General features: G+C 36.1%; 1 protein-coding gene across 1 annotated transcript in view; it reads left to right on the top strand.

Moving 5' to 3' along the window:
- Window positions 1–26,463, top strand: part of LOC125657599 (integrator complex subunit 6-like) — a 30,722-nt gene extending 4,259 nt beyond the window's left edge. The window contains exons 3-18 of the mRNA XM_056148979.1: window positions 4,812–4,961; window positions 5,194–5,283; window positions 7,571–7,757; window positions 8,249–8,416; window positions 8,696–8,913; window positions 10,761–11,046; window positions 13,810–13,904; window positions 15,473–15,583; window positions 17,633–17,712; window positions 18,676–18,825; window positions 20,234–20,337; window positions 20,770–20,903; window positions 21,786–21,885; window positions 22,321–22,434; window positions 24,639–24,905; window positions 25,407–26,463. Coding sequence (XP_056004954.1) covers window positions 4,812–4,961; window positions 5,194–5,283; window positions 7,571–7,757; window positions 8,249–8,416; window positions 8,696–8,913; window positions 10,761–11,046; window positions 13,810–13,904; window positions 15,473–15,583; window positions 17,633–17,712; window positions 18,676–18,825; window positions 20,234–20,337; window positions 20,770–20,903; window positions 21,786–21,885; window positions 22,321–22,434; window positions 24,639–24,905; window positions 25,407–25,603 — 2,451 coding nt within the window. The 3' untranslated portion in view covers window positions 25,604–26,463. The remainder of the gene's footprint in view (window positions 1–4,811; window positions 4,962–5,193; window positions 5,284–7,570; window positions 7,758–8,248; window positions 8,417–8,695; window positions 8,914–10,760; window positions 11,047–13,809; window positions 13,905–15,472; window positions 15,584–17,632; window positions 17,713–18,675; window positions 18,826–20,233; window positions 20,338–20,769; window positions 20,904–21,785; window positions 21,886–22,320; window positions 22,435–24,638; window positions 24,906–25,406) is intronic.

Below are 26,463 nucleotides of genomic sequence, written 5' to 3'. Positions count from 1 at the left end.
CAATGATAGGGGATCAAAGGTTTACATGGAGATATATAGTAAGAAGTCTCCAAACTCCAGAAAATTTCTCATCATAGTTTTACTTAATATAATTAAAGGAGCAAATCTTTAAACATCTTATTTTCAAGACCAACAGGATGAGTATTAGATATACCATATTTAATATGTTTCATCTGTAGGAGTGCAAACTTAAGTTTTGTCAAATTAGTGCCCCAGAGGTAGGTTTAGGCCACAATATGGATTCAAATTTTTATATATCGCAATTTAAAACAAAAAAATCTACTCAATAACAAATACATGAATAAATACATTTATAAATAAATCAAAGTGCAGAATATACTCCTGTGAGTTGGATCAATTCAAACATTCAAAGAAAAATTATTTGTATGATATATATCAAAGTAATATTCTGCTGTCACAGTGCTGTGGTTTTTTTTAACCCACCTAACAGTGAGCTATTCTGATCACCTTTTGTCTGTCTGTAAACTTTCCACATTTTCATTTTCTTCTCAATTCAATTTATTTGCTCAAACCATGTTAAAAGGTACATGAGGTACAAGAAATATAATTCATGCAAGAAAAATCGTCACAGGTTCATATATGGAACAATGCAACTTTCTTAAATACCAGAGAGGAACATAATATACACTGTATGTATAACCAGAATCACAAGGTCAATTTCAATCAAACTTGGTACAAATCATCCTTGGGTGAAGAGAGTCAAGTTTGTGTAAATGTAGGGCCATGCCCCCTTCAAAGGGGGAATAATCATGAAAATGCAAAAATTGGGTTGGCCATAAAGTATATCCACATTTGAGCAATTCTTGGTCTCCGGATGTAGGGTGGGGCCTCAATTGGAGATCAAAATTGTTGTAAGCTGATAAACAGGATTCGAAATATCTTTAAAAATATCTCTTTAACTATTTAAGGTGGGTCGATCCTCATGTGACTTATCAATATTAATGGTTAAAAGTGCAAAATCTGCATTAAAGATAGTTGAATTTAATCAATATAAACCAAAGAAAATGTGCATGTTGCCACATTTTTAAAGATGTCGGACATAAAAAAAAAACAGAAGTATATGATATACTTCTGTTTTTTTTATGTCCGACATCTAATATGTTAACATCAGAAAATCACACATTTTCGTTATACAGAATAATTAAAATAGATAAAAACTTGTTGAAATGACAAATTTTAAATGTCAACAGTTTAAAAAGAAAATTAATTCATAAATATGTATAAATTGATTGTGGATATTAGGGAAATCATGTATAATAGACATGCAGTAGAAGAAATATATTGCCCTTGACAACATTTTTTTAATTACAAAGAATTGATTATCTATGGAAAATCTAAAAAAAATTCAAAATCAATAGTTTACCAAATTCTTTATTTTATGCAGTGAATAAAATTCCTCTGAAAGATATTTTTCTATCATGCGCAAAGTTTAATATAAGAATTTTTGCAAAAACCCATGACATCACACCAGGATTGATTAACCTTGAACTTAAAAGTTTTACCTACTTTTAAGAAAACGTAACCTATTAAACATCTCTAAAGCTATTGTATTTAGGGGCTTTCATATTCTGTACATAGATTCTTTACAGCAAGACCTTGCATACATAATGTTCTTTGATCTTTTGGCCTTGGAGTTTGACCCACTTTAAAAAAAAAAACCTGACCCATTCAATATCTCCTTAATTATTTATGGTAGGGCTTTCATATTATTTAATGTAGGTTCTTTATGGCAAGACCTTGATATACTTTGATGTTTGATATTGTGACCTTGACTGACTCACAATTTTTTGCCATATATTTTTTTTTTTTCATTTTTAATGATCAAAATCTACTAGCTGTCTAATGTATTTGAAAGGGTTTACAAAAACATTAAGGTTATACATTATCACAGAAGCTCAATTTAGAGAGTTTATTATTTGTTTTGTAAACAAAGACTGCAGTGTGTTATTGTTTACGAAGATTTCAAAAGAATTGAATATCGATTTAAGTTTGTATCTATAACATTTCAAGCACCTTTAGGGAAAATGTGTCGTCTGAAAGTGCAATTGGTAACTGCAAAATTAAGATGCTTTAAATAGCAAAATTAACATATCACTGGTTGTTTGTTAACATAAAAAGACTCGAGTCTTTGTTTACATAATACAGAGTGAAGGCTAAAATATTGCTTTTATCCTTGCATTCAGAAGGTCTAAACTTTAAATGGGTTATATTTTTGATATTTAACATTAAAAACGAAAAATATTTTGTTAAAAAAAAACGGGAACCAGTCCCTTTAAGATAAATCAGTCGTATTTTGTATATACTAGATTTCTTATGGCAAGGTCTTTCATATCATACCATGATCTGTGACCTTGGCCTTATCCAGAACAGTAAGGTCATGTTAGTCATATTGGTATTGATGCATTTCAGATTCTCTGTGTTATGTGAATTCATTTTGAGTTTGTTGTGATCCCTTGGGGCAACAATATAGGGTCAACATTTACGTGAGAATAAAGATAGATAAAAAAAAACTTTAAAAATCACAACAGCTGAACAATGGACCACTTTGATTCAGATGAGCAATGTGACCAATGAGCCTCTTGTTTCCTCACCTAATATTGAGGTTGAAGTTGATTTTTTTAAACAATCTCACAATTTCCTGTTGATGGCCTTATTTATGAAGTCGCATATAAAAATTTATAGGACTGCTTTCAACTCAACTTGACACAAAATTTCCAATTGTGGAAAGGGATTTTCAATTTTTTCACCTGAAGACACAATTCCCCATCATAATGAGAAAATTAAATGTTGGCGAGACAGAATGAGGTCCTTATAAAATTAGTGTCGGGAACTGTTTTAATAGAAAATTTCAACAACAAAATATTGTTAAAAAGAAATGTTTCCCCAAATTCAAAGTGTACCAAATTACACACCTCCCCTTAATGTACTGTATGGTGTGGAGAAGAAAACATGCACAGGAACACATATACATTAGAACTACACTTTGTGCATTAAGGAAAAAGATAGAAAAAAAGATTAAACATCGATGTAACAAATGTTGTTGTATATGATACAAAAATAATGACTGTTATGCTGAAGACCAGTAGGAAAGTGAACATACTGTTGTACATGAAAAAAAAAGCTATAAAACACTCCTCTTTGATCCACTGTCAATTGTAGGAAAATATTAGATCCCAGGGTTAGAACAATGTGAACATCATTAAATGATATTGAAGTAAGTTACAAATTTTTAAGGTCAATAAGCCAAATGGGAGAAGTGTTAACAAGCTATTTTGCATTCTCCACTCCTTATAGATCCACTATAACTAAGGATAAAAATAGGATCCTCCTATACTGACAAAATGCACATCTGCAAATGGCATTGAAGCATTATACAAAGTTTCAAGTATATCGGATTTAAGCCATTCTACATAGAAGGAGAGGTGCTCACAATCTATTTTACACCCTCCACCCCTTTTAGTTCAACTAAAACTATTAATGATAATAATTGGATCCTCCTGTTCTGACATTATGCAAATGGCAATGAAATATTGTACAAAGTTTTTTGTCTTTCGGATATAAGTCAGATAATACAGGAGGAGAAGTGCTCTTAAGCTATTTTACATCCTCCACCCCTATTAGATCCACTGTAACTTTTAGGAAAATGATTGGATCCTCCTGTCCCACCAATATGCACATCTACAAATGGCAATGAAGCATTGTACAAATATGTCTATAGTCAAGTCTATTTGATGAGCCATTCAGGAGGGAAAATGTACACAAGATTTGGTGAGACAGGCTGAGAAAATGTCTCCCCTGAAAGAGGGGAGACAAAACTATAAACTACAAAGCTTCTTTGAATCAGAATTCATTACAAAACGATCTGCAGCCTAGATGTGTGCAGTAAGTGGAGTATAAAAATGAAGCATGCATCCACTGATCCACATCAGGTGCATTTAAATCACTAAACCTCCCCCCCCCCCCCCCCCCCCCCAGATGCCCACCCACACAAGATCTAGAGGGAGCTTTACCAGGAAGTATTTCCCCTCGTATTGGATTAATTTTTTGCTATGTTTTTGTTTGCTGTATTACTGCGAAACTTGCTGCCTGAACAACTTCCTTGCAGAAAAAAAATATGCACTCTACCATGATTACATTATTTCCCAAATGGGCCCAGTGGAGGCAACATGTATAATACAGAAGAAAAAAGATCACAGATCTATATCAAATGTATACAAATTAGTAGATGGACAAGCATATTGCTCAATAATGACTCGGATACTAATTGGAGACACTGACAAGTACAATATAAATTGTTATTGACATATGGTTGAGACCCCCTCTGTAATGTAATGCTTTAATTGATGAATAAAAATTAAAGCCTTGCATATGAACATTAAAAAATCTATTTGTTTATTTAAAAAAATATATGATGTAGTTGGATAGTCTGTCCACCATGCCTTCCATGTCTCTTTCCATTATAACATACTTTGTATATTTGAGCCTACATATTATCTCTCATATACCTCTGACAAGTCTAATGTATAATTGTAATGATATGTATGTTCCTCGTGTACCATTATATGGTTTGAGTGAATAAATTGAACTTGCAGAAGCTCAAGGTGAACATTCTTGAGAGAATTGTCTGGTCATTGACATGAACTTTTCTCCTACTTTTATTATAGATCTATGTAATGGTACAATTTTATTTCTAAGTGCCTTGATGCTCTTAACAGAAGTGATAATCTGTATGGTATTTGCTACACAGAAGTGATAAACTGTATGGTAAAGATTTGAATTTTGCTACACAGGCCGGTTGGAAGGAGAGTCATGCTACATTTGTGAATGAACTGAAGAATTTACAGACCCAGGGGCTCACCCTGATGGGCCCCGCCCTGAAGCACGCTTTTGATCTTCTGAATATTAACAGGATGCAGACTGGCATAGACACCTATGGACAGGTAATAATCCAAAACAGAAGAGGGATATAAATTAGAAAAACTAGTCGTACCCAGACTCATGTGTCAGTTGAACTCCGTTTCTTTCGGAAGTTTGGTTTTTATATTGACTTTGAATATCTTTGCCAATCAATTTTACATTAGTTTTGGTCTTCAAATTTCAAAATATCAGTTGACAAGAAGCACATCATATATTTTTTGATGAAATAGAAGTGTTGTAATTTATCTTTGTTAGGGGCGGTGTCCATTTTACCTTGAGCCAGCTGTGATAATTGTCATCACTGATGGAGGGAAGTTGACCACGATGAATGGCGTACAACCAGAGGTACTGGATAGGTGATTTCACATAGCTGTACTAATGATAGTCAGTGATTTATATATATATATATATTTAACAATTGCTACATTATTCAGGCAGTTTCTCATCACAAAAAGTGTCAAAATTCCCCAAATAGTGCCAAAAATTCCAAAGGAGTAAAAGTGATTAAAGATTTATTTCAAACTTTCTGAAAATAGTGTCTGGATATAAAGGGAAATAGTAGATACTGACAGGATATTTTTCATAGTTTCATTAAACCTTTGTAGAATATTTTATAGTATCAACTTTCTGACGTGTATGCCATGTCACAGAATTTGAAGCATTTTACGCAGAACAAAGCTATAGTTACAAAAATCAATAGTTGTATATATGTAATAAAAAAAAGCTATAGTTACAAAAATCAATAGTTGTATATTTGTATGTAAATTTTCAAACGTGGAAGAATTCAACATTGAAAAATTCATATTATCCCCCAAAAAATTCCCAAATCAATAAGGCATGAGGTAGCTTTTAAAATTGGTGTGAAAAACACTGATACTTTAGTCAGAAATATGTCAAACACATTAATCCTGAAGAAACATCAAACAGATATGAGATGGATGACATGTTGTGTTTAACTCCCGGGAGCCCATCCTCCATTGAACTTTTCTCATCAAGATTTGTCTGTTGTCAGTCATTGGGATTTGTTAATGTTTCATATTTTCAGCTTCTCCTTCAGGACCAGTTTCAACCAATCTCACTACAGAGTCAAGGGACATGTTCAATTCCGAAAGTAGCATTTTTAAAAAAAGAAATCTCAAAGTATGATGAAATAAAACTTCCATTAAAATTTCCATAGGTACATTATTGTTTAAAGCAATACAACCTGTAACTGACGGTAAATAAATTGAAAAATAAAAGAGCAAATATTTTTGATTAAATACATACAACTTCATAGAAACAGAGTGAATCCGAAGCAATAAACCCGTCAAATCAGCAGAAAATGTCGATTCATGAATCATTGTCATCCTGTCAGTAATTCCTGCTCATAATCTCCGATGTGCATTGACCTCGGAGGTCACCAGTTCGGAAAAAAGCGAAAGAGAGGCACTGAGCACGTATCGGATTTCTAAACAATTTTACATGCCAATTTTATATGCCAATTTTATAGAAAATTCACTGTCAAAATTTCATTTCGGTTGCACATTTGCGTAATTATTGCTTTCTTACACTTATAGTACTTCTTGTCATTCATGAAACGATGTAATATTTTAAACAAACAAAACGTGTAGTCACTCACGTCAGTTTCCATCTTTGTATATGACGTCGGTCTCAGCAACCCGATTATGTTCGGCAATCATCGTTCCTGTATACATTGTACCTGTATATATGACACAATGGCGGTTTATACGAAACGCTCATTGTAGGTATGCTCTCAAACAATATCCCTTGTTTATTTTGTTGAATTTTTCTTCAGATCTTGGGGATTATATCAGTTATACCAATAGGAGTTAATTGATTCATAATTGGATAATTGAAAAAAATGCTGTCAGTGACAGCTTGTATTGCTTTAATGTATGATCCTGGGGGTTACAATATGGGTTCAGAGTTTTGCATAGGAATAAATAGGGGGAAAAACTTTGAAAATCTTCTAAAAACTGCTAGGATGCAGTTCATGAAATATGTGATCAGATTTGGAATTACGCAAATGTCATTTGGGAGTCTTGTCATATTCATCTGACACCTGCGCTATCGCTGTCACACATTTTAAGACACTATGTGATAGCTGTTGTTTTCTGATAACTCTTTCAGCCTTCAGAGACATTCTTAATTTCCGTCTCCCGCAAAGCAATGTGTGATGTATGGATGCACGTGTCTTACATGTGTCCATCTGTAACACTTTACATTGTCATAAGCGTGAGAGATGGGGCCTCCATAATTAGGTAAAATTTCAAGTTAATGACAGGCAACACGTGGAACTTGGAAAATTTGCTGCATTTCAACGTATATATTCAATTTTAACACTTTGCATCTGTTTTAGCTTTCAGAAGCAGTGGAAAGGAAATACAAATAAATTTGAATTTATCTAAAACAGCTTTAAAAATGTTTTTATAAAATCAGTTTCAGTCTGTATAACCCCCTTATTCCTAATTCAAACAAGAAGTTTCCATACAAAGATGAGTCTGTCAAAAGCGTTTTGTTATTCTATAACTTTGACTTGATTGCAGTAATATGTTCAAGTTTCAATGCAAAGTTGTTTTTTTTTTTTAGGTCCACTGTTGTAAGTTTTGACGATTGTCCCCATGTTTTGTAGATCAATTTGCCCATGAACTCAGTAGTCCCCGGATCAGAGCTAACCAAGGAACCGTTCAGATGGGATCAGAGGATATTCGGACTGGTGCTGAGGTTGCCAGGAAACATTCCTGTTGACATGACAACCAATACATACATTCCATCTGCGGAGAATCATCCACTGGATGCCATGTGTGATGTCACAGGAGGTACGTGATGTAGAGGATTGATATTGTGCTGCTTAGGTAAGTAAATAGCACAAAGTAAGAAATGACGGTAAATTGTCAGAGGTTAGAACCGCCAGCACATCACATATACACAATGATCATGATGGAGTCAAAATGAAGATCAGGGAATATATTGAGTACAGGTATCACAGAGCTAAATTGGTTTCGTGTTGACTGATGTAATAACAGCACAGCAGGGAACCCGTTTATCATGGAGCTGAATTAAAGTTTTAGAACTATTCCATATGAGGTGATAAAATGTGGACTTTCTGCTCTCCTCAAAGGCAGTCTTTATGACTCGCTGTATTTACAACACTGTAAAGTAAAATCAGCTGTCTTTATGACTCGCTGTATTTACAACACTAAGGTAAAATCGGCTGTCTTTTTGACTCGCTTTATTTACTACACTGTAAAATAAAAAATTTCCACATTATGCAACGATTTGAATGTGCATCTGTGTATGTATGTCACAGGTCGTTCCTATGCTGTCCACACCCAAAAGATGCTGAATGGGGCATTGGAGAGTCTAGTACAGAAAGTTCAAGGAGGGGTGGTGATCAACTTTGAGAAGATTGGGCCGGATCCACCCCCCATTGAGATTAAGATTGAGAACGGACTAGACAGCAATGGAAATAGTAAAGGTGGGTAGAGGTGTTATTGTTCAGTTGTTGGATGTGTTGAAGGAAAAGTCCTGGCAAATCTCAATTCATTTCATATTTGTAACAAATTACCTCTAATTCGTTATATCCATAAAATCTGTGTGACTAAATTTCTTCTTCATCTACTTATGCAGCTTATTTTCCCCTGCTACATAGAAATGGTACCCATACCCATTCAGATGGAAAAATCGTGTCAAAATAGAACATTGGGAATTTTCTTTCATATCAACAAATGTCATTTAAATTTTTATGGTTTTGTAGAGAACCAGGACATTAACATGCCAATCAAGATGGAGGTGGAGGAGGAGAAGAAGGCGCACTCTCCAATGGTAGGACTGACGGGTCAGATCCTCCCCAGCAACAGCTGGCATAACTGTCGCCGCCTCATTTACGTCCCACGCTCAGCTCAGAAAGGATACTCTGTCGGGCACTGGCCTATCCCTGAGGCTTTCTGGCCAGACAGCACCAACTCCACACTAGTAAGCTGAAATATTTACATATATATAGCGGTTGTTTTTGGCTGTTGTTTTTTTCCTACCGTATACCCATTCAATTTAATTGGGAAAAATAGCATAAACTCAAGTGCGAAAGATCAGCTTCTAATCATTTACCAACCAGTCATGTGAATTTGATTTTAATCGTTATTATATTTTGCGGAGAGTGTTAATTTTTGTGTTTTACCCATCCGTCAGTCCCTTTTTTGTCAGCGCAACTCCTCTGAGACCGCTCAACAGAATTTCGTGAAACTTTGTAGTTCTTAAACACGCACTGTAGATGTGCATATTCCAAGGAAATTCTAAAAGTAACTCAATAATTTTTTGGGAGTTATACCCCCTTTTAATCTTGGAATTTCAAGCCCATCTGTCCTGTTCTTGTCAGCGCAATTCCTCTGGGACTGCTCAACAGAATTTCATGAAACTTTGTAGTTAATAAAGACATACTGTGTAGATGGGCATGTTCCCAGGAAATTCTGATTCAATAATATTTCTGGGAGTTTTGCCCCTATGGAACTTAGAATTTCGAGCCAGTCTGTCCTGTTCTTGTAGTAATGCATAGCATCACCATTTATGCATTATCATTCATGATGTGAGACATTGTCAAGCAATGTTGGGAGATTGGGGTATGTGAGCTTGCTTACTTCTGCTTTCTTTTCATTTGACAAGAAGCATTTTCTTTCAAAACTGTCCAATCTCATTTCGTTATACATAGCATACCTTTAACTCATACTGTGATTGGAAGTTTTTTAGCCTCAAAATTGGAGGGGGGGGGGGGGGGGGGGGGGGATCAACAGTGTTTGGCATTGGGAATGTAGCTGTTTATTGGTATCAGTTATATAAGGAATTCTAGTCACTAGTCAGCTATAGTTTATTTGTATTAATTTATTTTATCGGCATCAGTTATATAAGGAATTCTAGTTTCTGCACTAGTCAGCTATAGTTTATTAGTCCCCTACCGACGAAGTCAAGGGGATTTAGGTTTGCGGTCTGTCCGTCAGTCCAGTTTTCCACACTTTTTTTCTCTGTTCTTGCAGATATTTATTTTATAGTTGGTATGTGGCTTTGCCATAACAAGTTACAGATCAAGTTCGAATTTTGTCTCGGTCCATTGATTTTTCACTTAGTTCTGGCCCTTGGATTTAGAAAAATAGCATGAATAATCAGTTTTCCAGACTTTTTTTGGTTGTGCTTGCAGATATTCATTTGATGTGGTACATTGCTTTGCCATAACAAGTTACAGATCAAGTTTGAATTTCATCTTGGTCTGTTGATTTTCCATTAAGTTATGGCCCTTGGACGTAGAAAAATAGCATGAATTGTTAGTTTACATCCAAGTTTATCTCTGTAGATAAGAATTAAGAATACTACCCTCATTAAAACTTCTAGCATAGTAATACTACAATATAGATAATTATTCATGATTATCTACATGACACAGTTTATTGACTTGGTTAAAGACCTAAACCTAATTATAAATTTGTCTTTTTTCTTGGTCTAGTCTCTACTCGAATAGTAGTTGATTTCCAATCATTCGTATCCTGGTTCCCCAATTTTCCCTTTTACCATAACCTACATAATGAACTTTGAATATTGTTGTGGTACAGTGATTTTTGCAACTGGTAGGGGACTATGTATTGCCATGCAATACTCTCAGAATGCTTGTTTGTAATAATTTATTTTATCAGTTTCGGTTATATAAGGAATTTTAGTCACTGGTCAGCTATAGTTTATTTGTATTAATTTATTTTATCGGCATCAGTTATAAGGAATTCTAGTCATTACACTAGTCAGCTATAGTTTATTTGTATTAATTTATTTTATCTCTGTAGCCTCCTCGTTCAGCTCACCCGGTGGTCAAGTTTTATTGCACTCCATGCGAGCCTATGGTGATTGGAAACCTCCCCTTTGACAAGTACGAGCTGGAGCCCTCCCCCCTTACTCAGTACATCCTAGAGAGGAGGCAGCCCAACTCGTGTTGGCAGGTGTTTATAAACGGCAGTGCTAAATATAGTGATGTGGGACACCCCTTTGGATACTTGAAGGCTAGCAGCACATTAAGCTGTGTCAATCTTTTCCTCATGCCTTACAACTACCCCGTCCTGCTTCCATTGCTAGGTAAGTGTCAAATAGTGCACTGTGTGTATTAATGATGGCTGAAGACCAGAAAAGCAGTGATGCTAGCCCTCCATATCATATTCCTGACAAATTATATACAGAACGAAGGTGCTCTCCATATCTTATTCCTGACAAATTATATACAGATTGAAGGTGAAGTTTGCTATTTCAGTCCGTGTTGAATGAAGGCTTGCTATTTCAGTCCATGTTGAATGAAGGCTTGCTATTTCAGTCTGTGTTGAATGAAGGCTTGCTATTTCAGTCCGTGTTGAATGAGGGATTGTTATTCCGGTCATTGTTGAAAGTAAACAATGAAATTAATTTCAAAATATGAATTTATATAGAAACAATATTTTTTGTCTGCACTGTTCTTATTAAACAAAGTATAAACATATTTAAGTATGTATTTAAGAAATTAGTATTTTATTTGTGTGTGTTTTAGGGATATACTTACATTTCCAATGTTTTGTCTTCTATATTTTTACAAATTGTAATAAATCTATTTTCTCATTAATAAACTGCAGTTGTGAACAATGCACGTATAAATCTTGATGATTATATTACATCTATTTTAAGGAGGTATGCTACACCAGAGAAATTTGATATGGATGAAAAGTGGAGGATATTTACAACAATATTTTAAAATTGAAAACTCAAATTTACTTTGTTTAGTCAAAAAATGCAGTTTTAGTAGAAAGCAATCTGAAAAAAAATTAAAAACCCTTGCTGGAATCGAACCTGCTCTCTTTAGTTCAGAAGTTGACGTGATGAGCTATTCAGCTAGGTGATGAATTTTGAAAAGAATAGTCAAATATTGCTGATATTTATATTTTCATCCATGTTTTAAAAGGAAGTCAGCCATTATGACGATGTAGAGTACCTCCTTAACAGCTAGAAATTCTGACTGAAATGAAAGTAGAATGTTCATATGAAAATTAAAATTTCATTTTTCATAAACATGAGGGTATGAACTGCAAGACTTCACACCAGCATACTTTGTGCTGGATGAAGTATGCTGGTGTGAAGCACTGCAGTTCATACCCTCATGTACTTTCAAAATAGGAATTTATTTCTTAAATGAAGCAATGGAAGCCTGGAGTAGTGTAAAATTGGCAGAGTCTGTAGCACATGAATTAATACCCCATACCTCCACGGTCTTCACATCCCCCATTTTACAAAAAAACTAGGCAGTTTATTTTTTGTAATGAAACATATTTCTTTTTCAAATAAAAGTGTTCACTTTCATGTCAAAGGTTTCATTGAAAATTTATAAGCAATTAGACCATTATACAGTGTATATTTTTTTATTGGTAAAAATGAATAGCAATCGGGAACTTGCAACTTTGCAGAGTGAAATGGTCTGGTAGGAAATATGAAAGAATGGCCATGCCCAATGAATGCAAGCAGACATATGTCATTTAGGTGGTTCATTTCAGTTTCTTCTTGTGTCATATTAAGTCAAATCTGAAAACAATGACTTGTTTACGTAATGAAAGAGGCAGGATCATGAATGGTATAATCCGGCACTGTTGATATCCGATTTTATGATGGTCAAGTTTTATTATATTTTATGCAGAACTGTCAGGAGTTGACTTTTGATTATTTTTATTTATTCCAAACTTATATCTATTAGTTAATATATGGTAGTACAAGGCAATCAACTTAGTACACTTTGTGATTTTATTAAGAACAAGCCTATAAGTGGATGTTTAACAGCAGGTATTTATATCGCCCCAGTCAATGATTCAAAACATTTTATTGATTGCTAATTACCTATTAATGCTCTTTTTACCAATCTTTTTAAAAAATTGAATCAAAGTTTTAGGCATGTTTGAAAAATTGATCAAAAGACTAGGAATTAACACACTTTATCCATTTTCAAGAATTTTGGAAGGATGACACAGATTATGTCATTTGTGATGCATGTAGCTCATAGATGTAGGATGTGAATCATGTTTGAGTACAGGTAAAGGAACTATATATCACCAGTATGATTCATGTCAACTTCCTGTTTCTTATCATAAAGGAACTATATATCACCAATATGACTCATGTCAACTTCCTGTTTCTCATCGTAAAGGAACTGTATATCACCGGTAACTTCTTAATTTTTTGGAAAATTGATGTGGGCAACTTGCACCATTCATGAACCACCTTGTTTAATTATTGATTTGTACATGAGAGTGATATGAGCTTTGCACATTTTGAAGACTAATCAATGTCAGATTTTGTCTTCTTAATTCAGCCTGTCGAGGCAGCTTCCCCTCTGTCCGATGGGATTCCAGCTGGTTGCCATGGCACCTTAAAGCCATCTTCTGATTGGACAGTGGATGGCAACAGCCTCTTCCTCAGTCCACACACAAGTGAGGCATTTTCCCTCCAAAAGACATGGTTACATTAGAAACTGATTAGATTTCCATGTAAACAATGAACACCACTTAAATGGTTAAATATGAGTGAATTTAAATGCGAAATTGATATTATAAGAAAGAAATTACACAGTGGAGGTATAATACATGTAACTGTATTTGCCTCATTGTGCAAGTGCATGTTGTTTTATCATAATCACGAGAATGTGTGTTAATACAAATCTCCAGAAAGAGTATGTAAGGTGTTCGATAACAGTTTATAGTTTAATATGTTCAATTTTCAGATCTCTGTCCAGCCTGCTGACAATATAAGCAGTTATATAACAACACTTTATTTCCTTCTCACTTGACAATTGTTCACAATTCTGTACATTGTTTTGGTCTTGCCTTTCAGATGAATTATTCAAAGTTCACAAGTTCAAACCAACACAGAAATGGCGTGGCCAGTTTGATGCTTACTTGAAAACGATGCCATCTTACTATGCTGGGGTAAACACTTTAAATTTCTTATCACATGACAAACCCACTCTACTATCATGTGAAACTGTGCCAGGGTAAATACTTAAATTTCTTATCACATGACAAACCCTCTTAATGCATATACTGAGTCGTAAATATTGGGTTTAACTTGCTCTTAAAATGGATTGTGCTTGCAGAAATCTTTTGAGGGGATTTTTAACTCACCCGGACAAATGTCCACAGAGCTATTGTCATGACTGTGACGTCAGCGCCACACTTCAAAGAAAGAAACTTTATTCTTATCTATATTTTAAACTAAGGGGGGTAGGGCTTTGATATTTCACATGTAGATTTGTCATGACCTGGCATTTCATTTGGTACCAAATCTTATGACCTAATGACCTTTACTTTGGACTTTGGCCTACTTTTCTAAAACTTTAACCTTGATTACATGTATATTTTTGGAACAAAGGGGAATAGGGTTTTGATATCTCACAAATAAATGCCTCAGGATGATATATTTCCTTTAGTACCAAGACTATTGACCTTGGCCTTTGACTTACTTTTCAAAAAGTTACCTTTTGAATCAAAGGTGATAGGTTCAGTAGAGTCATGCTTCCCAGCTAGCTATGTTGTCTTTAGCTGCAATAATGTAGCACTATACAATTTTTTTTTTAATTCTGACATTTGGGATAGGGCTACAATTCCATAGGATCTCCGTAATGGTGCAAAATTATTTTATGAATAACCAATGATAAGCTCCGTATATTACAGGTAGTCCCAAATGTTGTTTACACCAAAAGGAGTACCAACTTTGTGCTTGGGCATGTCTAATAAAGGTGTTTTTCATTAAACAGCATGTACAGCATGCAGAATTCTTCGTCTGCTTCGCCATGCTTGTTATCGTGAGATCTCGTAGGTGGATCTACGAAAAACTTAAACTTTGACAATCTGCGCGAAAATGTAGTTACTCGAGCCACTCTGACAAAGAAAGGAAAACCATATGGTTGCAGAAAGAATTTAAACTCTGCTGTTAGTTTTTTAACTTGATATTAAATCTAAACCTTTTTTAATACTGATGAAATATCTTTCTCCTCCGTACTTGTCCATTGATGTAAATACTACCTTAAATGGCATATGCAAATAACTTGACAATCAAAAGTTGAAACTTCAGTACATCAAACATGGCACACAAATATGAATCGAGAAATTGGAATATATTGAAATTGTTGAAAACAGTAGAATGGAGCCTCACAAATCGTAAGTTGAAGGTTGTAAATTTATATATTGACTAAGAAACATAGATTATCATTTTATTTACGTAAAGAAAGTCAGCAAATGTTTAGAATGATTGAAAATGTTGCGGGAGTCAATCACTACAGCATTTGCACCATTACGGAGATCCTAAGGAGATGTAGCCCCCCCCCCCACCCCCAAAATCAGAGAGGGCTACATTATTGCAGCTATGTTGTCTTCTGACAACCGTTTTTAAGAGTTTTGTAATATGAACTAAGAGAAAATAACCTTGTGTTTAAAGGTTGTAAGTACTTACAGTACCTGAACACCCCAGATTTAAAAATAGTTTTGTTTATTTACAGCCACTAAAGAGAGCCCTAGCACGGATGGGAGCCCCTAATCTGGTGCCTGAGAACATGGACAACAGTCTGAGTTACAGTGTCATTACTTACCTGAAGAAACTCAAAAATCAGGTCAGTTCAAGTTAAAAGTTAAGTCACTTACCTGAAGAAACTCAGAAATCAGGTCAGTCCGAGTTACAGTGTCATTTCTTAGTTGAGGAAACTCAAAATTTAAGTTTGAATTTTCTTTTATTTTGAGCAGTCACAATTTTTGTTAAAATGCCAGACTCCAGTCCCAAGTTTTGATTACCTAAGTTTTTTTAAGAAATGGAAGCCTGAACATGTAAATTTTAGATAATATGCTTTAGAGATGTGAGAGAGTCACCAGTCTTTGTGATTCCATTACTGAGCCGTGTCTGATGTGAGAGAGTCACCAGTCTTTGTGATTCCATTACTGAGGCGTGTCTGATGTGAGAGAGTCACCAGTCTTTGTGATTCCATTACTGAGCCGTGTCTGATGTGAGAGAGTCACCAGTCTTTGTGATTCCATTACTGAGGCGTGTCTGATGTGAGAGAGTCACCTGTCTTTGTGATTCCATTACTGAGCCGTGTCTGATGTGAGAGAGTCACCAGTCTTTGTGATTCCATTACTGAGCAGTGTTTGATGTGAGAGAGTCACCAGTCTCTGTGATTCCATTACTGAGGCGTGTCTGATGTGAGAGAGTCACCAGTCTTTGTGATTCCATTACTGAGCAGTGTTTGATGTGAGAGAGTCACCAGTCTTTGTGATTCCATTACTGAGGCGTGTCTGATGTGAGAGAGTCACCAGTCTTTGTGATTCCATTACTGAGCAGTGTTTGATGTGAGAGAGTCACCAGTCTTTGTGATTCCATTACTGAGGCGTGTCTGATGTGAGAGAGTCACCAGTCTTTGTGATTCCATTACTGAGCAGTGTTTGATGTGAGAGAGTCACCAGTCTTTGTGATTCCATTACTGAGGCGTGTCTGATGTGAGAGAGTCACCAGTCTTTGTGATTCCATTACTGAGGCGTGTCTGATGTGAGAGAGTCACCAGTCTTTGTGATTCCATTACTGAGGCGTGTCTGATGTGAGAGAGTCACCAGTCTTTGTGATTCCATTACTGAGCAGTGTTTGATGTGAGAGAGTCACCAGTCTTTGTGATTCCATTACTGAGCAGTGTTTGATGTGAGAGAGTCACCAGTCTTTGTGATTCCATTACTGAGGCGTGTCTGATGTGAGAGAGTCACCAGTCTTTGTGATTCCATTACTGAGCAGTGTTTGATGTGAGAGAGTCACCAGTCTTTGTGATTCCATTACTGAGGCGTGTCTGATGTGAGAGAGTCACCAGTCTTTGTGATTCCATTACTGAGCAGTGTTTGATGTGAGAGAGTCACCAGTCTTTGTGATTCCATTACTGAGGCGTGTCTGATGTGAGAGAGTCACCAGTCTTTGTGATTCCATTACTGAGGCGTGTCTGATGTGAGAGAGTCACCAGTCTTTGTGATTCCATTACTGAGGCGTGTCTGATGTGAGAGAGTCACCAGTCTTTGTGATTCCATTACTGAGCGTGTCTGATGTGAGAGAGTCACCAGTCTTTGTGATTCCATTACTGAGCAGTGTTTGATGTGAGAGAGTCACCAGTCTTTGTGATTCCATTACTGAGGCGTGTCTGATGTGAGAGAGTCACCAGTCTTTGTGATTCCATTACTGAGGCGTGTCTGATGTGAGAGAGTCACCAGTCTTTGTGATTCCATTACTGAGGCGTGTCTGATGTGAGAGAGTCACCAGTCTTTGTGATTCCATTACTGAGCAGTGTTTGATGTGAGAGAGTCACCAGTCTTTGTGATTCCATTACTGAGCAGTGTCTGATGTGAGAGAGTCACCAGTCTTTGTGATTCCATTACTGAGGCGTGTCTGATGTGAGAGAGTCACCAGTCTTTGTGATTCCATTACTGAGCAGTGTCTGATGTGAGAGAGTCACCAGTCTTTGTGATTCCATTACTGAGCCGTGTCTGATGTGAGAGAGTCACCAGTCTTTGTGATTCCATTACTGAGCAGTGTTTGATGTGAGAGAGTCACCAGTCTTTGTGATTCCATTACTGAGCCATGTCTGATGTGAGAGGAAACAAAATGCATGTACCTCTTGTTATTTTTTACACAGGCCAAGATAGAAATGGACCGATTAATCGCCTCTGTGGGTCAAAAGATCCCCGTCCATGAAGGCATTAAAGTTGATTCCAGGTATGTTCTGTTTTATGTACACTTTTATACATGTAGATCAGGTAGGACATTAACACATTCTCACAGGTTTTCTAAACTGAAATACGCCATAAATAAATTTTCAAATATATATTTTTTGTTCTTTTAAAGGGACTGATTCACGATTTTACCTTAAATTTTGTTTTTCACTTTTAATGATCAAAATCTACTGTATAATGTGTTTGAAAGAGTTCACATAAAAATTAAGGTTATACATCATCACAGAAGCTCATTTTAGAGAGTTTATTATTTGTTTTGTAAACAAAGATTGCAATATGTTATTGTTTACGGAATTTTCAAAAGAAATGGATATCGATCTAAGCATTATTATATCTTTCATTTTTCAAGCATTTTTTGGGTGAAATGTGTCATCTAAAAGTTAAAATTTGTGACTATGCAAAATTAAGATGCATTATATTACAAAATCAATATTTCACTTGTTTGTTTGTTTACATAAAAAGACTCGAGTCTTTGTTTACATAACACATATTTAAGGCTAAAATATTGCTTTCATTCATGCATTCAGAAGGTCAAAATTTTGGCTGTCAACATTAAATGAGTTATATTTCTAATGTTTAACATCAAAAAATGAAAAATATTTTTATCAAAAATCGTGAACCAGTCCCTTTAACCATTAACGCCTATTAGGTTACTCCAGTGTATTAAGGTGGCTCTATACTCGCACTATTATGTGTTTAAAGTAGAAAAACTTTTTCTAATTTAGATTAACAATCAAGAAAGTGTATATGTTGCCACCTTTTAGGCTTTTTTGACTGCTGATTTCAAGTGGCCGCTAACACAAGTTTGACTGTATATATATATATATATATAGAGAGAGAGAGAGAGAGAGAGAGAATGAGTTTGAGTCCCAGTGTGTGACTGCCGACTCTGCACTGGAATTCTTTTCAGAATAAACTGTAATTGTATGATTTATTCATCCTTCAGAACAAAAACTTCCATTCTACAACGACGAGACTTTAATCAGTTGTTACAGAGTGCAGGTGGGAATCTGCAGAATCTGAAGCAGGAGCTGACGGACTTCAACACATTTACTGTAGCTGTGGCCGACAAGGACATCAGACCACAGTACTATAGGTAGGTCATCAGACCACAGTACTATAGGTAGGTCATCAGACCACAGTACTATAGGTAGGTCATTACCACAGTACTATAGTACCACAGTAGGTCATCAGACCACGGTACTATAGGTAGGTCATTACCACAGTACTATAGTACCACAGTAGGTCATCAGACCACGGTACTATAGGAAGGACATTACCACATTACTATAGGTACGTCATCAGACCACAGTACTATTGGTAGGACATTACCACAATACTATAGGTATGTCATCACCACAGTACTATATGACAAAATCAGCAAATGAATAGAGATAATAGATTGTCTGTATTCGTTAGCTGATTTTGTCATTTTTGCTTTTACATAAGTGTTACCTTTAGAACCTTGCTTCGCTGATTTAAAAAGGAATTATTACAGAGGATGTTTACTCTTCCTAGGCACCTGATCCCACTTCTGGTATATCCAGTGGACCATGTTTACTCTTCTTAGGCACCTGTTCCAACTTCTGGTACATCCAGTGGTCCATGTTTACTCTTCCTAGGCACCTGATCCCACCTCTGGTATATCCAGTGGACTATGTTTACTATTCCTAGGCACCTGATCCCACCTCTGGTATACCCAGTGGTCCATGTTTACTCTTCCTAGGCACCTGATCCCACCTCTGGTATATCCAGTGGACCATGTTTACTCAACTCTTGATTTATATTCCTGATCTAGGCGTTACGAGATTGATCACTGTTCGTTATCTTCACCTTTCATTACAGCATATTAAGAATTGCAAGTGTGGCAGACATGTATCATCTATGCACAGTCTATGCGAAAGTGTTTTGGACCACACAGGATATTCGGTCCTGTGTAATCAATAAACACACCGGACCGAACCAAATTTTGTCAGACCGAAAAACCTAATGTAAAAAAGTGAAACACTTGGAAATGCAAAACCAAGGAAATCTTATTTATTATACTAGTAATACTATACCAGGGATCCCTCCTGCATGATACTTTAGACGGTCCATGCGGTTTTAATCACATTCATTTACGTATTTGGATTTGTGTGATATTTTTTTACTTAAACCAAACATTTAAATGACTCCGCGGCAAAATAGTAAAGCACAAAACCGAACACTGAGATATTGGACATTCCGGTCCGGTATAAAAATTGCCGCATCGGACCTGAGGCACTGCACATCGGTCAGGTCCGACGGTCCGATATCTTTCGCATAGACTGTATGCATATTGTCACCTCTAATCATTCGTTATTCAGTTGAAATATATGTGCAGTTTAATTTTCATATGACAGCCATACATTTTCCCATTTCTGTGTGTTCCAGATCACTTGATTCTGTACATACATTTTCCCGGTTCTGTGTGTTCCTAATCACTTGATTCTGTGTGTTTAAAAACTTCCATGCTTTATTTGTAGGAATCCATACGATATACCTCGAAAAAACCTAATAGACCAAATAGCCAGGATGAGATCAAATTTTTTGCAAAAATCCTACCACAGGACGAAACTTGTGGATGATGGTATGAATGTTGTCACCATTCAAAGTTTATAATGGAGTATTTTGAAAACTGTAGGAAATGGCAGTGTTTCTGTCAAAGCATTTTCAAACTCTACATATTTCTGTGAGCTCTCATTTGAAGGTATAATTATGCATCTGATTATAAGATGACACTTGGATTGTTCTTGCTGAAAGAAGAAAAAATGATTTTCGTGAGTCGGGTACCAGATGTAGAGAATCGAATATAACATTTCATTCACCACTAGACATAAATTTCTAACAAAAAATTGGTACCGGATGTAGAAAATTATGTGTAAAGTTGCTGAACAGGATGTAGAAAATTATGTGTAAAGTTGCTCATCACCAATGGATATAAATTTGTTGGTGGATGAATCAATGCCTGATGTAGAAACTTGTTCTAATCACCAATGGATGTGAATTTCTTTGTTCATAGATCAGGCACACAGTATTCCTGTTCAACAGATGGGTAATTACCAAGACTACCTGAAGAAACAGCCAGCCCCGCTACGGGAGCTGGAGACCTCGCCTACAAGGCTTCACACCTTCGGAAATCCATTCAAAGTTAAGGCAAGTGCAACAGTTACAAATAGGAAGAGTCTAGGGTAACACTGTACACACCTTGTAACCTCCCTACGTAACTTGTACCATCACACACACACCTTGTAACCTCCCTACGTAACTTGTACCATCACACACACACACACCTTGTAACCTCTCTGCGTAACTTGTACCATCACACACAGACACACCTTGTAAACTCCCTACGTAACTTGTACCATCACACACACACACACACCTTGTAACCTCACCACTTAACTTGTACCATCACACACACACACACACCTTGTAACCTCCCTACGTAACTTGTACAATCACACACACACACACACCTTGTAACCTCCCTACATAACTTGTACCATCACACACACACACACCTTGTAACCTCCCTACGTAACTTGTACCATCACACACACACACACACCTTGTAACCTCCCTACATAACTTGTACCATCACACACACACACACACCTTGTAACCTCCCTACGTAACTTGTACCATCACACACACACCTTGTAACCTCCCTACGTAACTTGTACCATCACACACTCACACACCTTGTAACCTCACCACTTAACTTGTACCATCACACACAGACACACCTTGTAACCTCCCTACGTAACTTGTACCATCACACACACACACACCTTGTAACCTCACCACTTAACTTGTACCATCACACACACACACACCTTGTAACCTCCCTACGTAACTTGTACCATCACACACACACACACCTTGTAACCTCACCACTTGTACCATCACACACAAGCACACACTCACACTTTGTTACATCACACACATACACACACACCTTGTAATATCCACACACACATTGCTTGTATCACACATCATTTGCATTATGTATCTATGTTAATTTTGTTTCTTCAGATGAATATGGTTGATGAGGCAGATGACCCCACAATAGACAAACCGTCCAAACGTCGAAGTTTAGAAACTCCTCCCCCTGGTCCCAAAAGGCGTAAAGTTGGTCAGTATCAATAGAACGAAATCAGATTATGGAATTCTATAGAACATGCTCAAGTGGGACTCTATAGAACAGGCTCAGGTTATGGGATTCTATAGAATGGGTTCAGGTTATGGGATTATAGAACAGATTCAGGTTATGGGATTCAGTGGAACATGTTCTGGTTATGGGATTCGGTAGAACATGTTCAGATTATGGGATTCAGTAGACAGGGTTTAGATTATGGGATTTGGTAGAACATGTTCAGATTATGGGATATGGTAGAACGGGTTTTATTATTGGGTTCAGTAGAACATGTTCAGATTATGGGATTCAATAGAACATGTTTAGATTATGGGATTATTCTAAAATACGATATCTTCTCTATGATTTCAACATGTGACAGTACAAATGTCATGTAGAACTTGCAATATAAATTTGTATATTCCTTTTATGCAGGACCCATCCCAAAGGATTATGTGTTCAGTAGGACCCCCACACCCTCCCCGCCCTCGTCTCCGGTGCCTGACCAGATGATGGAGGCAGAATTTAATGTGGACCCTGAACCTCCAGGTTTGTTTACTATAAAGACCTCCACTCACAAAGTCAAAGTTAGATTTATTTGGTATACAATGTCAAATATATAATACAATTTTTACAGTCGTTTATAACATTAAACAAACTTTTATATACAGTATAATTTGTCCAAACCGGCCTCTGAGTACTCCGGCGCTCTGTCAATTCCGGCCATAAAATATAGTCCCTAACATTTCTTTAACAAATCCTTTATTAATAATTCCCTGTACTCCGGATACTGCGTATTCTGTATATCGGCCGGCTCACACAGTCCCAACTGCTATCAATTAACTTTAATTATCCTGTGTAAACCGGCCCCTCGATGATACACCACCCTAAAGGTTGTGGTCAATTGTATTCGGTGTACACAAGGTCCCAACTGCTCGTAATTAGCTCTAATTATCGCATTTAAACCAGCCACCCCACGATGACCAACCTGTCGGTATTCGGTCGATCACACGCGGTGTACACAAAAGGTGTCTCAAGAGAAGCCACAGGTAAGTAAAAGAGTGCAACTGGCGATGAGTCGCGATCAGTTTAAAATAAAACCCGATTTTTATGGGGTGCACTTTTCAATTATGACAGCACCACGCTCGAGGTAATGGCGCCCTCCCCCTAACAACAGAGACGAGAACTGACATTAAAAGACAAAATTCAATTAATCGATGGATTCGATACATTCTTGGAATGAAGCAAAATCGGCAACAATTCCGTTATGTTTTTTAAAAGTAGGGTTTCCCCTCGTGGACTTCTCGGAGCTCTACGGCAAGTCAGACAGTGATGATATGCAGTTAGTTAGCATAACTCGCAATGTCCGGTCGATCACTCGGCATTGTATTAGTTTCCGTTTCACAAATTGAGACAGTTGAAAGCGATACATTTACAATGAAAGCTGGGAAAGACAAATTTTAAACGAACACAACACAAACTTGACGAACGTACATAATGTAGCACTTGATAACGGCGATGATGTAGACGAAATCGACAATTTACCAACAGAAAATTGCGCGAATAATTCCCAGATTTTAAACTGTTTAATAAAAATTGAAACTTTTTCAAATGAACACGTCAATAAAACACTGATATTTATATTTTACATTTTGAATTCTTTTGTGATATATTAAAACGTTAGCAATCATTACACACGTATGCATAGATAGTGAATACAAGGGAAGCAACTCTCATTCTTGTCAACATTCTGCACTCCGGACTCTGTGCAAACCGGCCAATTTCTTTGGAACCACACATATCCAGTTTAGACAGATTATACTGTACATGTAATTAACACCATCAATAAAATAACAATTTAAAATATCAGAGAACATAAATATTTTTAAACTGTTTGAATAAAAAGTATGACATTGTTTTAGCAGGATAACCCATGAAAGCCCTAAGGCTTATTTTCGGTGGGTCCCACTGATAGTGTGTATTATAGATATAATTGAGGCTTATTTCCCACAGACTGTGTGTAGTATTGATATGACTAGAAACCTCTAATTATACATGTACATGTATGAGAATTTTGTTGCAAAATATATAGTTATGGACCAATTTACAGTAATTTACACTTATAATGAACATACTTATAATAAATTTACACATACTGCAAAGTGATACTTATTCCTCAATGAGAGGAAAATAACAAAAACATTTACTGGGCATAACTAAGTTTGGCTATAATGACCTGTTTTTTGCTGGCACTGGAGGTTTGTTATAACCATGTTTTACTGTATAATGAAGTTTGGTTATAATGAACTATTTTTGACTGACCCTGGAGGTTCACTATAACTATGTTTTACTGTATAATGAAGTTTGGTTATAATGACCTGTTTTTCGCTGGCTCTGGAGGTTTGCTATAACCATGTTTTACTGTACTAGTATCAGAAGAAGTCTCAGTGTCCTTTAATCATAAAAGTCCTAGGGTTTCTCAAGGTTAGAAAATGCTAGGTATCTAAATTGTGCCATTTTTAATAAAATCACACGTGTACCGTAGCGAGGGCATCAGTAGTGTTTGTACTAAATCACCCTTAAACTGAGACATGGTGGCATTAGTATAAATTGTTTACATTAAATGATGCACACACAAGGGACTGATAGAATAACGAAGTAAGCTTTGAATACTAAGCCATAGAGGCGACCCGTAAACTGCCGGTAAATCTGCAAGTCCTCCCCTGGCTGTACTGTTCTTTCATACTCTACAGATAACGAAGTCGAGGAAAACAACGTCTCGGAGCAGGAGGATGAGGATCAGCCATTGATAATCGCTGAACCGGAACAAGACGATTCGCGGAAAAATCATATCAAGGAAAACAATGTCCCGGGGAGCCAAATGGAAGAGCAGCTGTTGTATAATTCTGTGAATTCACGACAGAGGGGTGTTCATAACAGTAAAAAGGACTCTCTGATATGGACTCACAATACCCGCTTAAAACATTCGGTGTTCAAGGAGCTCAAAAAACCTGGCAGAAGTAAGTCCTCGGAAACTTTTCTTCATAGATTTTGGAACTTACAATAAATGTATTGTCCCGTTGCAGCAAAATTTCACTTGCAAGAGACCTGCATGTATTAAGATGTCCGTGCTTGCATTTGTTCATTCATTTCACCACAACTTTTTGGACGCCATGAAAAGATCAATTTGATTAAAACCAGGTCTCGAGACCATAAACTGAGAATAAACTTATGTCAAAATTTTGATTACTTATACCTTAAGATCTATATAGCGCAGATGTTTAAAAAGAAATGCTGGTTTATAAAGAAATTAAATACAAACATTTACTGAAAATTGTATTTGTGAAAATCATTTCAAAAGTTAGTTGGATTCAAAATTTAGAGTTTTTTCTTGCTTGTTATTTTAAATGAATTTCTTGTCTGTAGTGCATTTTATGTAAAGTCCTTTATTTCTTTTAGATTACGATACTTTATTTCCACCAGCTGAATTAATTTTATGCTATGTTTTCAATGTCTTTCAGATTATGATACCTTGTTCCACCAGCTGAATTCAATTCAGGGAAATGTACAACTCAAGTGTGCTTTTGTCAAAGACGTCATACGCGAAGCTGAACGCTTCAAGAAAAAGGTGCTAATACAAATGTTGGAACAGTTTCAGACTTCAATGATACAAGTGGAGGGCAGGAAACGCAACAGCCTCACCATGGAAACCAGATGATATTAAGTCAAGTGCACGAAACACTCTAAAGCAATTGTGACATATTCTTCCAAGGACAGTGAAACGAAAGTGGGGGAGGGGGTGATTAAATTGCTGTATGATGTGAGTGTAATGAGAGGTTTGAATGAAAAGATGTTAGAGATTTTTAATTTGGGAATCCCTCTGTGTTCATGTCCTGTGAAATGTCGACAGCTTGGATCTGTGATAATCATATTTATACCAGTATGTCCAGTCAATCAAGACTTTTATATCAACTCTCTATGGACTGTTTATTCTCTATGTTTTATCAATAAAATGAATTCAATAAGCTTTTCGACACTGTTTCTGAAATCTTTGGTTTTGTGCAAGAATCTCATCGTGAAAACCTATGAAAGTTTTTTATTACAAAGTGTATCTGTAAAAATCTAGACTTTCTGTTCTGTATTAGATCAGTACTTGGCAAATGAATCCCAGCCAAGTTGTGAATGCCATTTTTAATTTGTTTTAAAAAATGAATTTGCAGAAGAATAAGAAAAAATAATGAAATGACTTGTTTTTAAAGAATGTATTCCACAAGAATATAAGGAATGAAACAAAAACAACAGAATAAGATTTTATTAGCCCAGTTTGTTAATTTTTGGTTCATTGGCTGAATAAAAGTGGAGAATTCCTGTAACATTAGATGTGTTACATTTTGTCAATCAGAAAATGAAAGAGTTGAAAACGTAAAAGTCTTGCCTTGTGCTACATTTAGACATACGTCATCATTCATAGTTTTTCTACAGTTATACATTGTGTTTACATGATTTTTTTTAAATTGTTTTATTGTTCATTTTATTTAATGATTATTTTTGGAAAACAATAAAATGTTTGAAAAACTA

This window comes from Ostrea edulis, chromosome 9, assembly GCF_947568905.1.
Source record: "Ostrea edulis chromosome 9, xbOstEdul1.1, whole genome shotgun sequence".
NCBI classification, from domain to species: Eukaryota; Metazoa; Mollusca; class Bivalvia; order Ostreida; family Ostreidae; genus Ostrea; species Ostrea edulis.
The sequence above is the reverse complement of the archived record's forward strand: the minus strand, read 5'-3'. Positions and strand labels throughout refer to the sequence as shown.